The sequence below is a fragment of the Orcinus orca genome, chromosome 15, assembly GCF_937001465.1.
Source record: "Orcinus orca chromosome 15, mOrcOrc1.1, whole genome shotgun sequence".
NCBI lineage: Eukaryota > Metazoa > Chordata > Mammalia > Artiodactyla > Delphinidae > Orcinus > Orcinus orca.
The window spans coordinates 68,473,724-68,488,383 of record NC_064573.1 but is presented as its reverse complement, the minus strand read 5'-3'; the positions used below and the strand labels follow the sequence as shown (position 1 = coordinate 68,488,383).

Below are 14,660 nucleotides of genomic sequence, written 5' to 3'. Positions count from 1 at the left end.
AGTTTTCCAAACTTGTAGTTCTGCCAATTTTTACTTTATGAATTTTAAGGCTATAGTGTTAGCTGCATACAAATTTAGAATTTTGCCTTTCTACTAAGTTTTTTTTTAACATTAGCAAATGGATCTTTGTTTTTATTAGTGCCTTTTACTTTAACATCTATTTTACTGATTCTTTACTGTCAGTCATTTGGGGCCCTTGTGCTTTGGTAGTTGGGTTTTTTCTTTTCGAACAGCATTTTTTTTTTTAAAGAACATGTGGCATGTTGCCATCATCTGTCAGGCTCCTTTTTAATTAAGTTTAGTTCACTTACATTTTTAATGATTACTGATTATCACTGATTTTTAAAATTTATTTCATCTTTCTTTTCTCCTCCTTTTAAAATAGTTTTTGTTGTTGTTCCCTCTTTTTTAAGTCAACTAAGTTTTTTAAAATTTATTTCTCCTCCACTAATTAGTTTGGTATAATCCTCTATTTCTATTTTTTGTGTGTGGTTATGCATACTTAACATACTGTCTCTAAAAATCTACTTTTCTCTTCCCAAACAAATAACACTTTAACTTCCTTGTTTTAATTTTTTATTGCTACCCAAATGAGACATTACTCTTTTTATATAATCAATACTTGTTTTGATTTTTTTTCACATTCACCTAATTCTGTGTTCATTATTTCTTCATGCATCTCAGACTTTCACAGGTAGGACTGTTTTCCTTTCTGAAATACAGTTGTCCTTTGAACAACGTCTGGGCTGGGGCACCAAACCTTTGCACAGTAAAAATCTGCATATAACACATAGTCCGCGCTTCTCATATGTGGTTCCTCACAGTTCCTCCATATCCGTGGCTCCACATCTGCACATTCAGCCAACAGTGGATCGTTTAATATTGTAGTATTTACTACTGAAAAAATTCCACATATACGTGGACCTGCGCACTTAAAACCTTGTTGTTTGAGGGTCAGCTGTACTTCCTTTGGAAGTTTCTTTTAGATACAGGGATCTAGTGGTAATGAACTCTGTTTGTCTGCAACCATAGAATTTTCTGTCCTGCAACACAGAAGATCAGAAGCATTTAGCCATCTAAACCACTACCACCAACCGGTACCCAGGCCTCGGGGCCAGATGAGCTGCGTGCAGGTCCGCTCTGCTGTGCGCTTTCTCTGGCTCTGCTCCTGGCAAACGTGAGGCTACAGTGTGTTTATAAGGATAAACTCCAGACAGAAATACATGCTCATTAATGACACATGACCACTTTGTGTACTGCAAAGAAACCTAGGAAGTGTGGAAAATGCATAGAAAGTGATTCAGATACAGTACTTAAAACCAAAGGAACTCATGCTTTAATAGACACTGAAATCACAAAGGAAGGCCAAGTGCCTTAGCAATCTCAATAAAAATATGAAGTTCTTTTTACAGGGTAAATTTCATAATATAAAAAGTTTAATGCCATCTGGAAAACTGTAATTTACAAAAAAAAAGTCCACATAGGCCAAAGATGGCTAACACTGCATACAAGGGGCATGAGTGCCAAGTGGGGAAGGCGTCTGAGGAAGGGAGATGTGACCACGTGTGTCCTTACATGGAACATCTTTGAAGGGTCTGGCACAGACAAGGGCCCAGTTCACAAAGCACATGGACAGTTCTTTTAGGTAAAACAACAAAATATGTGATGAAAATTATACATTTTTCACATTCTGCCTACTTACTAAATGCAAACCAAATTATTGTGTGGCATTTTTTCCAGCCTGAACTGAAACTAACGAAGTGACTGTTCTCCTTGTGGTGGGGGTGGTGGCAGGACAGGCACTGAGCTGGGGACTTGCCGAGGTGACCGCCTACCGGGATTCACCGGGACAGACAAGCACAGCGAGGACAGCGTGTGCAGCAGCGCGTGGACCAGGGACCGTTTCAAGTGGATGGAGGTGAGAACTTCTTCATTTTACTACACACCAATACCAAAACGCATCAAAATGTAAGCTTGAGTAGCTAATTTCGTCTTGGTATATTGACTTAGTTAAAGATCACTGAAGTAGTTGCATGGTTCACTGGTGAGAAGTAAGACAGATTCGACTACCTTGCTTTGTGGTCATACCAAGGTTTCTAGGAGAGGGAGATTTTATTGCTTGTATTTGGTGTATTTGCATCTGATGGAGTAGAGTAGGGGCAGGGGTTCCAGTTTCCTGAGCTGAAAAAGAAATAATATCCAATGCTGTCTGCATACAGTGAGGAAAAATATTTTTGTAAATTTCACCCACACCCATCGACTCCTTCCAAGTGGGGCAAAGAGCCGAGGACTATGCAGGGGTCATTCGCTTCCATCCACATGGCTCAGGTTCCCACGCATTCCTATCAGTTTTATCCACAGCCTGACACTCACTTTCCCTAGATTGTAGAAACAAAACATTATGCTAATTGTGTTTTCTGTCATCTATACCAGGAGTCAGCAAACTTTTTCTTAAAAGGCTAGATATCTTAGTTTTTGTGGACCAAGAGGTAAAATCAAAAATATTATGTAGGTATTTATTTATATAAATATTTTAAAATGTAAAATCCATTCCTAGCTCATGGCTGTAAAAATCTGGGCCTCTGACCAGATTTAGCCTGTGGGTCATCATTTGCCAACCTCTGATCTGTACAAAGAATTTGCAAATTATACAATCTCACATAATTTTTAAGTGCATACTGTTTTCAAGGTAGCCTGAAAAATTCACCTTGATTTTACATCCATTTCACTTGTATAGAAAACACCAAGACTGACAGTAAACATAAAGAAGCGGCGACTCTACAGTGATTTTTAGATTGGTCCTATTATTTCATCATCTTTGCTTTTCTTCCTTGAAACTTATATCTAGGACCAAAAAAAAATCATATATTCCATTTGGCTTTTCAACATGAAACCTACAACAACAAATGTATTTAGGACTAAAACCAGGTTAGGGTCCACGAGTCCTCCTCGCTGGCTTGGTAACCACGGGGAAGCCGTCTGGGTGGTGGAGGATGTGCGCTAGAGGGAGGCCTACAGGGTTGTGCCCTCGTCCTCAGGGATGGAGCAGAGACCCGGCCTTTCCTCCAGGGCTACTTGGCACTTGGGAAAGAGGCTGAGAGTTGCTGAGAAAGGAACAGCCCAACTATCTATATGTGGATTCAGAAATTTACTTTGAGGTTTATTTCTTGTTGTTGACGACCTGATTTTTCTATCTAAATGCACAGTGCTATAAACTTGGCTTTTATTTGCTACACTGGTACTTTTATTACCATTTATAAAAGACATAAAGACAACCTCATAGTTGCTTGCTTCTTTATAAAGTATTTTTCTTCCAGTGTTGGGATCAGGGTTAGAATGGGACATACTTTTGCTTTTGTCAACATGGCTGTTGGGTTAAACACAAAAAGCTTCTATGACATAGCTCAGGAGAGTAAGACAAATTGAATAAATATTATCTCTTCCTCTTTTCAGAATACAGTGAGGAACAGGGCAACTAACTGGTCAGTGTATGTTTATAAAGTGAGATCCTATCCAGGGTTAAAAACTCCCTGGAGGTCTTGATGTTAGTGTCCCTCCTGCCAGGCCCCTCCTGTCCACTCCCTGTGTGGCTCGTGTCCTGGGACAAGAGGCTGCCCACCATTGTATGATGGGCCCTCAAAGTGAGGATGGTAGGATTTCAATTTTAGAATTACCTAAAAGAGGCTTATGTAAATTCTCCAACTAAACTTAGGACTAACATGATTTTCAGCACTTCTTTTCTTTATTTAAATATGTTAATGGTTACCCCCACCTAGACTGTTCTTTTGTCTTGTCCCAACTGGCAACAGTATCAGTGAACTGACATAGCTATAGGAAAAGTCCCTCTTTTTTTTTTTTTCTATGACAACACTTTTAGGAATATCTCTTTCCCTGTTCAGCAGTAATTCAGATGTATATCCCAGCAGAAGGCCCCCTGCTTCTGAGGCTGTGGACATTAAAGTCTTCTGTGTGAGGGGGAGGGGATTTGTCCTTCGGACCACAGGAGCAAGGGGCACTGGTCACACTAAGATGAGGGTCCAAATGCAGCTCACAGATGTGAGGTGCTGGGATTGTGGGAACCTGGTGACAGATTTAGACAGAAGGGGTTTTAGAAACCTGGCTTTGGGAAAAGATAATAAAATTAAGCAGGTAATAAAGGGAATAAGAGCTGGAAGGCTAGATTCTGGTTAAATCTAGTTAGCCATGGGATTTTTCTTTTGTTTTTTTGTTTGTTTGTTTTTTTGGTGTTTTTTTTTTTTTTTTTTTTTTGCTTATAAGGAAACTGAATAATTTCAAACTCCCCCCTCCAAACTTGATAATTGCTTATTGAAGACTATTCAAAATTTGACATTTTAAAAAACTTTTTGAGCTTTTAAAAATAATAGCTATAAATGCAAAGTACTGTTGATAATAAAACCAAGTTGTTTATCCACGTACAAAAAAGGTCAGTAATGTTTTAAAAGCACAAAGTTGCATTTTTAAATCACAATTGCATAGTTCTAAAATGCCTGGGTAAGAGTTACATAAATTTTTTTAAGAAAATTCAAGTTTGGTTGACAGTGGGGCCCCAGGGACATTTGTAGCCCTCAAAGAGCAGAGTTCAGGAAGTGAATTATTGCCTTGTTACTCTGATGTTACAATATCATGAGACCAAAACTGCTACAATTTAATTATAAATCATTGGCATTTTTAAAACCAGTATTCTGTTTTTTGGCTACTATAACACTTTCATGTAGAACTCAACTTAGAGAGATTTTTATATACCCTACCCCCAACCAGCACCTGAAAGCCTTAAAAAAGCTCTGTTTGTATTTCTATGTATAAAAGGTACTGCATATATACCTCTTAGCAAAATATGTGCTCCCTTTCTCTCCCCACCCCAGAACCATGACCATTTTTGTACAAAAATCCTGTTGAAGAATCACATCAAAGATGAGAAGCAGGGAGTTCAAGGTAAACATTTGGTGATGTGTAGAAAATTCCATGAGCCTCCTGTACCAACCCCACAGAAGTCCTGGCTTTTGGTGAATCTGGCCCAGAGTCCCAGAGGGGCTACCAGTGTGTGTGTGTGGCGTCTGGGAGTGGTGGCGCCCGCGCCCCGAGAGCACCCATGCTGGGGCGGCCACGTTCAGGAGCAGGCCAAGTGAGTGCGGAGAGCTGGGCTGTGGGCCGCTGTGCTCCAAGCCGGTGTTGGTGGGTATAAAAGATGTTTTAGCATTTAGAGGAAGGAAAAAATCTTCCTGGGGACAGAAACTTGTAGCCGTTTCCAGAAGGAAGTCTCAAAGGGCGCGTGGGCACTGCGGCAGGAGGGCCGGCGGGCAGCGGCAGCGTGCTCAGCGAGGTGGTCTCCGTATGCCAGTGTCCGTTGGGAGGGGCTTTTGGGGGCGTTTCCCCACATTGCTGCAAAGACAGCTCCTTAAGTTCCAGCTTGTCTGCTCCTTCCTCCTTCTTGCTGTGCCGAGGTGACAAGTTTAATAGACTGAGGACATCTCTCTTGGAAGTCATCGTTCCAGGGGTCCCCCGGAATATTTTCATTGGTCCCGTGGAATGCTGGGGTGTGCTCTGCCAAAACATCTTCAGGTTGTGTACAGCCTGCACCTTCTCGTCGATGGCTGCCATCTTCAGCTTGTCTATGTCGGGAGCGTCAGCTGGACTCGAGCGAGCGGAGCCAGCTGAGGAGTAGGAGAGAGCTGGGGACGGTGCACTTCCAGCAGGAGACTGGTGGCCTGAGCTCGGGGACATGTTCCTTGGTGATTTGGAAATGTGAGCACTGTAAGGAGAGCTGGGATACTTCAGCTTAAAGAGAGGCTGGTCGGTCAGGGAGGTCTGGGAGTCAGAGCCGGGCGACGGCCGGCCACTGTGCTGGCTCGGGCTGTCTTTGATGGACGCCTCTGAGGCGGTGGGGCTGCTGTATCCTGAACTCACCTTGGGTAGTGAAGAGCTTCTGGCTGGGGGCTTTGGTTTGATAGTAACTGGCGACGGCTGGCTCTTCTGGTGGGAGAGGGCAGGCCTGCTGAACGCACTTGTTTCTGACGCTCTGAAGACAGCAGCGCTGTTGGGCACGGAAATGCCATCTTCAGGATTAGTGCCCTTACCTTGACCACTACCCCTCTGAAGACGTTCCACCGCAATGAGATGGCTTTGTGTCTCCTCTAGAATCTTCTGGGCCAACTCCTGTGGATCGAGCTTTGGGCTGCTCTCTTCTTGGGATTTCACGGTACTATCTGTTTCTGTACTAGACTGGTCTGATTCTCCCGTATCTGAACTTGCTAGTTTTCCAACCTTCTGGAAGGGTGAGTTTGGGCTGGGAATCAGAGTCATTTTAACTGGAGAGTTTGGAGTGCTTATGCTCCCCTTGGAGCTTACCGAAACTTTCACACCGCCAGCTGTCCCGACGCGGGACTGTTTGTGATCTGGTGAGAAGCGAGTCTGTCTGTTTTCTTGGTAGGCCGCCAAAGGCTCAGTGCTGATGATGGAAAACCCTTCGTATTCTTCTTCGTCTTTGCTGTCTGCAGGGCGGGTCGGGGGGGACAGCTGGCTCCGAGGCAGGGTGGATCGCTGTGGGAAGGCGTTCTTGGACCGGTCGTAGTCCTGCCTTCCTCGAGGACCGCCGCCCTCTGACCCACCCTCAGGCTTGGAGACAAAGCTCATTGAGGAGGCGATGGAGCTCAGACTGTACACAGAGATGGCATCTGAGGCTATGCTCTCTGCACCGGTGGGAGAGAAAGGAGGGTGCTGGTAGCCCAAGGGCAGAGCATTGGAGACAGACTGGGCTGAGGCCAGAGACTCCAGGGAGGACGAGCTGTCAAGGCTGAGGCGCTTGGGCAGCTCAGTGGAATCTAAGACAAAACATAGGCACCCAGAGGACAGTTAGAATTCTGTATGGTTCTTATTTTTCTTTCACAAGCATCTTTATATGCATAGAAGCTAGTAAAGCATTATGCAAGTGTTACTTATACACAACTTGAATTCATCTTATAAGCCTGAAACACACAGTCCTGTTGGAAAAAGTAAAGCTTACACTGGGGACAAAAACACCCCGAGAGTGCCCACAGCCCCGTGCGCTGCAGACCCCGCCATGTGCCCATCTCCACTCTGCTCCCTATCTCACGGGACCCCATGGCAGCCTCCTGCTCTGAATGGGGCGATCTGTGATGCCCCCTGTCCTAAACCCTCATGCGCCATCCCTTCCAGCTCCGGCCCCATCGCTCCACACCCCAGCAACCTCCTCTCCGCACGGCCTCTCCTCCCAGCTGCTCTTAGCCCACTCCAGTCAGGCTTTCGTCCTCCCCAGTTCATGTAAAGGTTAACAGTGGCCACCAAATCTGGTATTCTGCACAGTCAATCACACCTGGCCCTCATGGACTGATCCTTCCCAGGCCCCTCCTTATCTCTGTGACCTCTGACCCCAGGAGCGCCCACAGGACACAGTCCTCTTCCCCTCGGACCTATGTGCACATTTATGTCTCCACACTGGACTCGTCTAACCAGCTGCCTATGAAGGTGTCCAAGAGGAAACTCAGACCCCTCCCATTCCTTCTGCCACTTTCAAGGTCTCAGCAAAGGCAGCCCCATTCTGGCAGCTGTTCCAAAGAACAGGATATCACCTTTGGCCCTCTCTCTCTGAGCACATTTATCAGCAGGCCCTGCTGGTCGCCTTCAAGCCTTGGCCACCATCAGAGCCAGCATTTAGCCTCACTTGGCCTCTTGAGAATGGCAGGCAGGCTTACCCCAGGGTCTGAAAAGTGCCTCGCAGGCCCGGCTCTGGGCACCACTGCTCCCTCATCATCTCTGCTACGATGCCACCCTCACTTCCTTAGTCCCTTAATCTGCACGTTTTCTGCAGAGCACATGGTGGCACCTCATCTAACATATACTACATGTATGCTCATCGTAAGTTGAGTTCCACGAGAGCAGGGAGTTTGTTTACTTGAACATTCCGTAACACACAAAAAGGTTCGTTCACTTAATTCTTCCTCTTCCCAAACCATAATCAGGGTCATGCCCGTGGCTCCTGGGGGCCACGTGGGGTGGCGCCATGTGGAGCTCTTACCGAAGAGTGCGAGCAGGGCTTGGAGCGCAAAGTGCATGGTCCGTCGATTGGCTTGTTTCCCGGTTTTCAGGATTACTTCCTCCTGACCAACCTCACAGAGATCAAAACCTATAGAAACAAGGAATATAAACACCTGCTTCCTTAGGGAAGATTCCATGTCCTAAAAAGGATTAGGGCTCCTCTCATACAGTCCCAGGGGAACCCCTGCAGACCCCTCAGAAAGCCCCGCCTGGGCCCCCCACCTGCACGTCAATCATGTGAACGTCAAGTCACGTGAACCAATGGGGGCCAGCTCTGCGACCATCACACCTGCTCAGCGTGGCTCCCCCTTGCTGTGTGTGGACCTCTGTCCCTTTGTAGAGCGCTGAACTGCATTCTCCAGAGGAGAGGGTGGGAATTAGTAAGGCTCATTAACACTTGTCTCCATTCTTTTGCAGAAGAACAGTCCACTTAAAGAATACTGTCCAGGACAGACAATGGCCACTCCGTTCGGCATTAGGTCCAATATTTAAAGCTAGTGCAGGGGAAGGTGGAAGCTTCTCAAGGGCAAGGACAGTGTCTCCATGTGTGGTCAGTGTCTGCCACAAGGGCTCTGAGATGAGCTCTCTCTGATGCTGCAGAATCTGCTGTAGGCTGAACTGCCCTGCAGGCACTCCACTCCTCTCTGCCAGAGCCTAAGGGGCTGCTCCTGAGCCTGACAGTTCTAATGAGACACGGAGCTGGCACAGCCAAGGGCAGGAGCCTCCTGAGCAGGAGGCTGCCTAACGAGCTGTTGCCACGGCACTTAGACCCATCAGGGGCCATTACAGAGGCAGCCAGCACGTCTCCCGGGAAGAATGTAGGAGGAAGAAGCCAAACAGACACCACAGCCAGTGCTGCGTCCATAGGCGGTGCCACGAGCAAGGAGTTAGGGCCTGGGAGCCTCAGCATGGAACGTCTTCACTCACCTCCTCAGCGGATCACTGAGCTCTGCCTGAAACAGTGCAGATGCTCGGTGCCGGCAGCCAGGGGGCAGGCCCTGTGATCCCAGGCCCTTCCCCTCCTCTGACCTCACAGTGTTCCCACAATAGGGACCCATGACACTTGATGGATGACGGAGAGCATCCGCCAAAGGAGAAATCTGTCTCTGCCTTTTTTATTCTTGTAACTCTGATATTGGTTCTGACACTATCATTCCTTTGGGAATTAGATTCAGTAGAGTAGCCACTCGGCATTCGGGTTGCTATGGGACATTTTCCTCTCTGAACTCAAAAATAAACAGTCCCTGAAAACAACAGGAAGGTCTCAGGGAACTCAGCACTTTGAAAACGAATATCTAATAATATAAATGTAACATTTTTAGTTAGAAAACTCTATCAAAGTAATTTGAACTGGTTGCTCTAATAGAACTGAGTCGTCTAAATAAACCACAGCTCTGTGATGGGTGTGATGGTGCCAAGGGCTGGAGCGGGCGCTTCTCCCCAGTCTCAGTCCAGAGGACTTAAAAATCAGAAGCATGTACACCCAACTCACCCCTTGAGTATCACTGGGATTTGCAAAGTACAGAGACGTAGAGGAGCATCAACAAAAGTCACCTAGGATCCCAACACCAGAGAGAGCCAGTGACACACCTGGCAAAGGGGCATCAGAAACAGCCTGTCCACAGGGGAGGAGGGCTGGCTCTGTCACACCCGCACTCGAAGGGGGGCTGAGGCCCTGCTTGAGGACAAGAGCTTTTCTTTTATACAGAAGGGCCTTGGCTTCGTTCTTGCCTCACCCTGCAGCCCGTCACAAAGGTGAAGAGACCCAACCTGGGTGTGGACCTGATCTTTCTCACCCTTGCTCCATCTGCTCCTGACTTACCTATTCAGATATAAATTTACTATGTTTACACCAAGAAGCCTATGTTTTAAGTCCACAGAAAACAAGCAAATAGTACAAATCATAAAGGACATCAAAGCATCTACTCACAGGGGATTTGGAGCCCCTGCGGGGCTGTGTGGCTTTCCCCCTTTACCTTCAAAAACAAATGGAGCCTGCCCTAAGCTGAGTTGGGCTGGGAAAGGTCACCTACAAATGGACTAGCAAAGATGGCCCAATACTGAATATCCAGGCCTCCCAAGCAGAAGAGAAGTTCCTTAAAAAGGAATCTGCCCTGCCATGTTTGACGGCTGGTCCCTGTACCAGTGAATCCAGGCCACGTCAACCTCCAAAGACGCCCCACTCCATCAGGTTAAAAACCAAGGGACTTCCACTGGCCTCACAGCCCCAGGATCTACCCCATCCTCTGTCTCATTTGCCCCCGTGTCCTCTGCACCTTGCCCAAGCTCACAGACACTCTTCCCTCGGCCTGGATCTTTCATCCACAGGCTCTGGGCCTGCCAGCCTCCCTGCCTCCACCCCTCCAGCACATCACTGTGACCCCGATGCTTTTGTCTGTCATGGTGCTTCCTCACCTGAGGTGCTCCCCTTAGATTAGGTCTTTCTATGTCTGTCTGTCTGTCTCCCCCTCTAGCATGAAAACACTGGTAAGAGGGCAGGGCTTTTTGTCCTTTGCTCACTGCTGATCCCCAGTGCCTAGAACATTGCCCGACATAGAACAGGTGTTGAAAAACAAAAAATGTGTGGAGTGAATGGCTCTCCGGCAAGTCTCACAGGCACTTAAGTGGGGCAGGAGGAGAGCAGCTTAGCCTCTTAAGATGTTTTATCAACAAACACACCTGTGGTAAGAAAAGAGCGATATTGTTGGGAGCTGCCTCAGTTGGGTTACAATGCTGAAAAAGGAAGAGTGTTCTGGATTGAAAGAGGATCCTGAAATAAGCAGTTCTAGGTCCCCGTGGTCAGTCAAAGGTGGTTTCAATTGTATTTTTTTCTGCCAAGTTCCAGTAGCCAGTGATAGGGACCAATATTGAAATCATTATTTTATGACTTGACTATTTTCTTTAATCATGGCCTGACTCCTAACAATACTTGAATCTAACAGATTCATCTTAATGCAATGACTACAAATGGGAGAGAGGAAATCATAATGTAGGGAGAGTGGGACAAAGCTGGAAGGCCATTTGGAAATTGTGCTAAAGCACTAGAGTCTGCATTAGCTATTTTTAAGTAATAAACTAAGAAAACACTAAGACCCTTGAGTCTATCAACTTTACCCAATAAAAATGAGAAAAATAGGTTTTTTAAAAAATAGAATGAAAGAAGCCAATGAAGTCAAGGATGCTCCATCCTACCTAGAGCCGCCAGGAATTCGTGACATCCCGGGAGCCGCCACAGCTGGACGCTGATGGAGACCTGAATGGGGGCTGATGCGAAGTCCTGCTCCTTCTCGCCGGCCTGCAGCTGGACCAGCACCTGGTGGAGCTGAGCGGGGAGAGCGTCAGCGTCCGCTGCATCTGGCCCCCAGGGGTTTGTCCCCAAGTTTCTCTTGTGTTACCTGTCATTATCATCGCTAATGACCTTACACGTGGGTAGCATCTGAAATTCTCTTTACGGTGCCTCCATGCCTACTGTCCTCTCTGTGGGAGCTCGAGGCCCAGGCCCCAGGCAGGGTTTCTGCTTCCAGCCTCTTCCCTCGCACACTGGCCACGGGGCTATGAGTGCAGGAGGGGACTCGGGGCCTAGAGGAGGGGTGGGGTCTCCCAGACACAACCTGCTGAATGTGTGAACTCCACCCGGGGCCTCGTGTGGGTTCACAGTGTGTTGCTCCTGCCCCTGCTGTTCTGAGGGAACTTGAAAGGTCAAATCAAGAGCACAAGAAGGGTGGAGCAGGAAAGGGGAGCCAGAGCGGAGACGGGGCAGACCACCTGAGCCAGCGGCACTGCCCCCCCAGCCTCAGCGCGTGTTGGTGAGACAGCAGTGCCAGGGGGACCTCGGGGTGGGCGGGTTGAGGGGCTCACCTGACAACAGTGCTACTCAGAGTGGTACTCACCATTCCAACCATATTTTTAACAGCCTTCGGCCAGCAGATTATAAGAAGAAGAAAGAAAAAGAGAGAAAGAAGAGAATTTAGACTTAAGCACAGGTAGTTACGCAACACAAGCTGATCACTGCTGTAGGAAGCACCACACCGGGCCCGCGGCTCTGACCCGGAGGGGAGAGGAGTGAGAGTCAGCAGGGACACACAGGAGAACGCACAGCCACGCCCAGGCCAGACACGCGCTGGGGGTGGGGGTGGGGCCAGGGTCGGCCAGGCCCTGCCCTTCCTCGCCAGGAGAGGGGGAGGGGCACAGTGGGCGCGGATAGGCCACTCTGTAGAGCAAAGTCCACTCTGGTTCCAGAGTGACTCGGAAATGCCTACCATACCCCAGCCACTGGGGGCGGCCCAGGACGCTTCCCTGTGGAGGTCCCTGTGCTGCCACCAAAAGCTAGAAATTAAGCTATTGGCTGTTTGGATGCTCAGCCTGGCCCTGTAAATGTAACTCTAGCTTTCTCTTTTTGTAGAGCACAGGCTTGTAGCCCTCCTGGGTTCAGGATGTTTAAGTGTTTTCCTGATTCTATTCAACAAGCAGGTCTAACACACTTACTACAAAGTAGCAGAAACTCAGTGAAGGGGCCAGATGAGTGAGCTATGTTCCAAATCCAAGCTGGAAACCACCCCAGGTAGGGGGAGGCTCCAGGAACCAATCAGATTTGCAGAGGTTAACCCTAGATGGAGCAGCTTTATTTCCACATAGAAACAGTTCTGCTCAAATGAAATCTGCTGGTATCTAATAACGTGTATTTTTCAAATTATTACACTGTAAGGTGACCAGAGAAAACTGCTCTGTACTCTTTAGGGGTTGCTACACTGTCACCCCAGTGCTTGTTCCAGACCCTCACTGGCCAGTAGGAAGATCAGAAGCTCTTAGGCCAAGTTGGGAAGGGCCTACATGATGCTAAGGGTTAGAATCCTCCAATTCTCTGAATTAGATCTACATTCTCCTAAAAGAAAGCACTTTTTGAAAAGCTGCTAAGCAGTATCTTTCATGAGACTTGACTTTGTGTTCACCGCTGTGCCTCAGTGGTGGTTTTGTTTCAGGCAGGGGTCATACTTTGATCTAAGAATAAGTATTGGAGCACCTGTAGCCACCCTGACAGGATGGCCCTACACCTGCTGGCTTGGGTAAGGTGGCTGCCACACTTGTCAATCAGCAGAAACAGTTGGTGGTTAGGGATGATAAGGTGCAGGAGACCACTGAATGGAGAGTTCAGGAAATGCCCTGAGATTACAGGTGACTGGGGCCCCTTAAGCATCCTCTGAGGCCCTTGGGACTCAGTGCCCAGGGAGGACACTGGGAGAACTTGCTCCTCTGTGCCTGCACCTGCTGGAGAGGGCAGTTCTACTCCCAGCCCTTGCCTTTTCCTTCTCATTACAAAAGCTGAAAAAAAGCAGTGAGGCATCACGTGCAGGTTCCTATTTGGGGCCAAATCACTGTCTTTCCAACCCAGCACAGTCCTCAGACCTGGGCTCAGCTGTCCTGGCTCAACTCACCCGGCTGATGAGCTGCTCGCCCGTCTCCGAGGCAGTGATGAGCTTGCAGAGGGCTTGGAGGGCAGGGTTGGGCAGACCTAAAGCAAGGAGGAGGCAGGCGTTATCCGGAGGGGCCTCTGCACCCACAGTCCTGCACCTTCCGAGGGGAACGCACCCCAAACGCTCAGCTTTGGTGGCATTTTCAGAAGCTCGGGACAGCCAGACGTGTGTATCCGTGTCTGGCTTGTCTCTGAGAAGGGCAGATGGAGGCAGGGCCAGTCCTGACCCTGCTGTGTCCTCCAGGCATACGGTCACATGCCAGGACCCCAACTAGTCGCTTAGGCAGCATCACCCGCTTCGAGTGAAACACAAAGGGCAGCCCTGAGCATCTGTGCCCCGCGTCACCCTGGGGTCAGCCACACAGCTCTGTCAGATCCAAAGCTGCTGAATAAATGTTAATAGCAGCTACTATTTGCCCAGCAAGACCTCACGTCACCCCAGGAAGGGGCAGAGGATATGTTGCCATCAGATGGAAACACTAGGTCAGGAGCACTCCTTTCCCCCAGATCAGGAGGAGTCTGTGTCTGGGACTCCTCAGCACTTCTCAGGAGACCCTCGCTCCTCCCCACCTGAGACCCAGCAGGGACTGCGGCCACCCACTACCCTGCTCAAGCTGTCAGCCAAGACTCACCCAGCAGGGACTGGATGGTGCTGCTGCACTGCTGGAGCCGGTCGCCCGGGTCGGAGGTTGGGAAGAAGACGGCTGCTGGCAGGCCACTGGCCGGGGGGTCCAGCCGGAAGCCCACAGCGGTGAGGAGGGCCTGCCAGCCAGGGATGCCGCCCACTTTGTTCTCCACGCTCTGCTGGGATGTGTACATGGCGTTGCGCTGCCCGTTCTGAATGCGCTGCAGGGACTTCTCCACCTGCAGGGGAGAGGGGAGTGAGGTGCCACTCTGCACGGGGTGGGCGGGGGGGGGGGTACCCTCTTTTCTCTCCAAGTGGCTTTGGGGGAACACAAAGCCCGTGTGGGAAGCTCTGCAGGGCTGGCAGCTGCCACCAGGCACCCAAGCCTGAGGACCACACTCTGCAGCATCAGCCAGTGTCTTGCAACGGAGGGGCTGCTACCATCAGAGCCGAGGAGGCTCTGAAGAGTCCTGTCCCTTCCTTAACCCAGCT

General features: G+C 48.7%; 1 protein-coding gene across 3 annotated transcripts in view; it reads right to left on the bottom strand.

Annotated features, from left to right (window-relative positions):
• Positions 1-4,209: 4,209 nt before the first annotated feature.
• Positions 4,210-14,660, bottom strand: part of TTC28 (tetratricopeptide repeat domain 28) — a 590,731-nt gene continuing 580,280 nt past the window's right edge. For 2 of the 3 annotated variants that reach the window (XM_004283800.4, XM_033412750.2), the window contains 6 exons: positions 14,176-14,407; positions 13,506-13,582; positions 11,964-11,987; positions 11,266-11,395; positions 8,054-8,161; positions 4,210-6,839 (listed from right to left, as the gene is read on the bottom strand). In XM_004283800.4, the coding sequence (XP_004283848.1) occupies positions 5,212-6,839; positions 8,054-8,161; positions 11,266-11,395; positions 11,964-11,987; positions 13,506-13,582; positions 14,176-14,407 (2,199 nt within the window). In that variant the 3' untranslated portion in view covers positions 4,210-5,211. The remainder of the gene's footprint in view (positions 6,840-8,053; positions 8,162-11,265; positions 11,396-11,963; positions 11,988-13,505; positions 13,583-14,175; positions 14,408-14,660) is intronic. The other variant, XM_033412749.2, reaches the window with a different exon arrangement.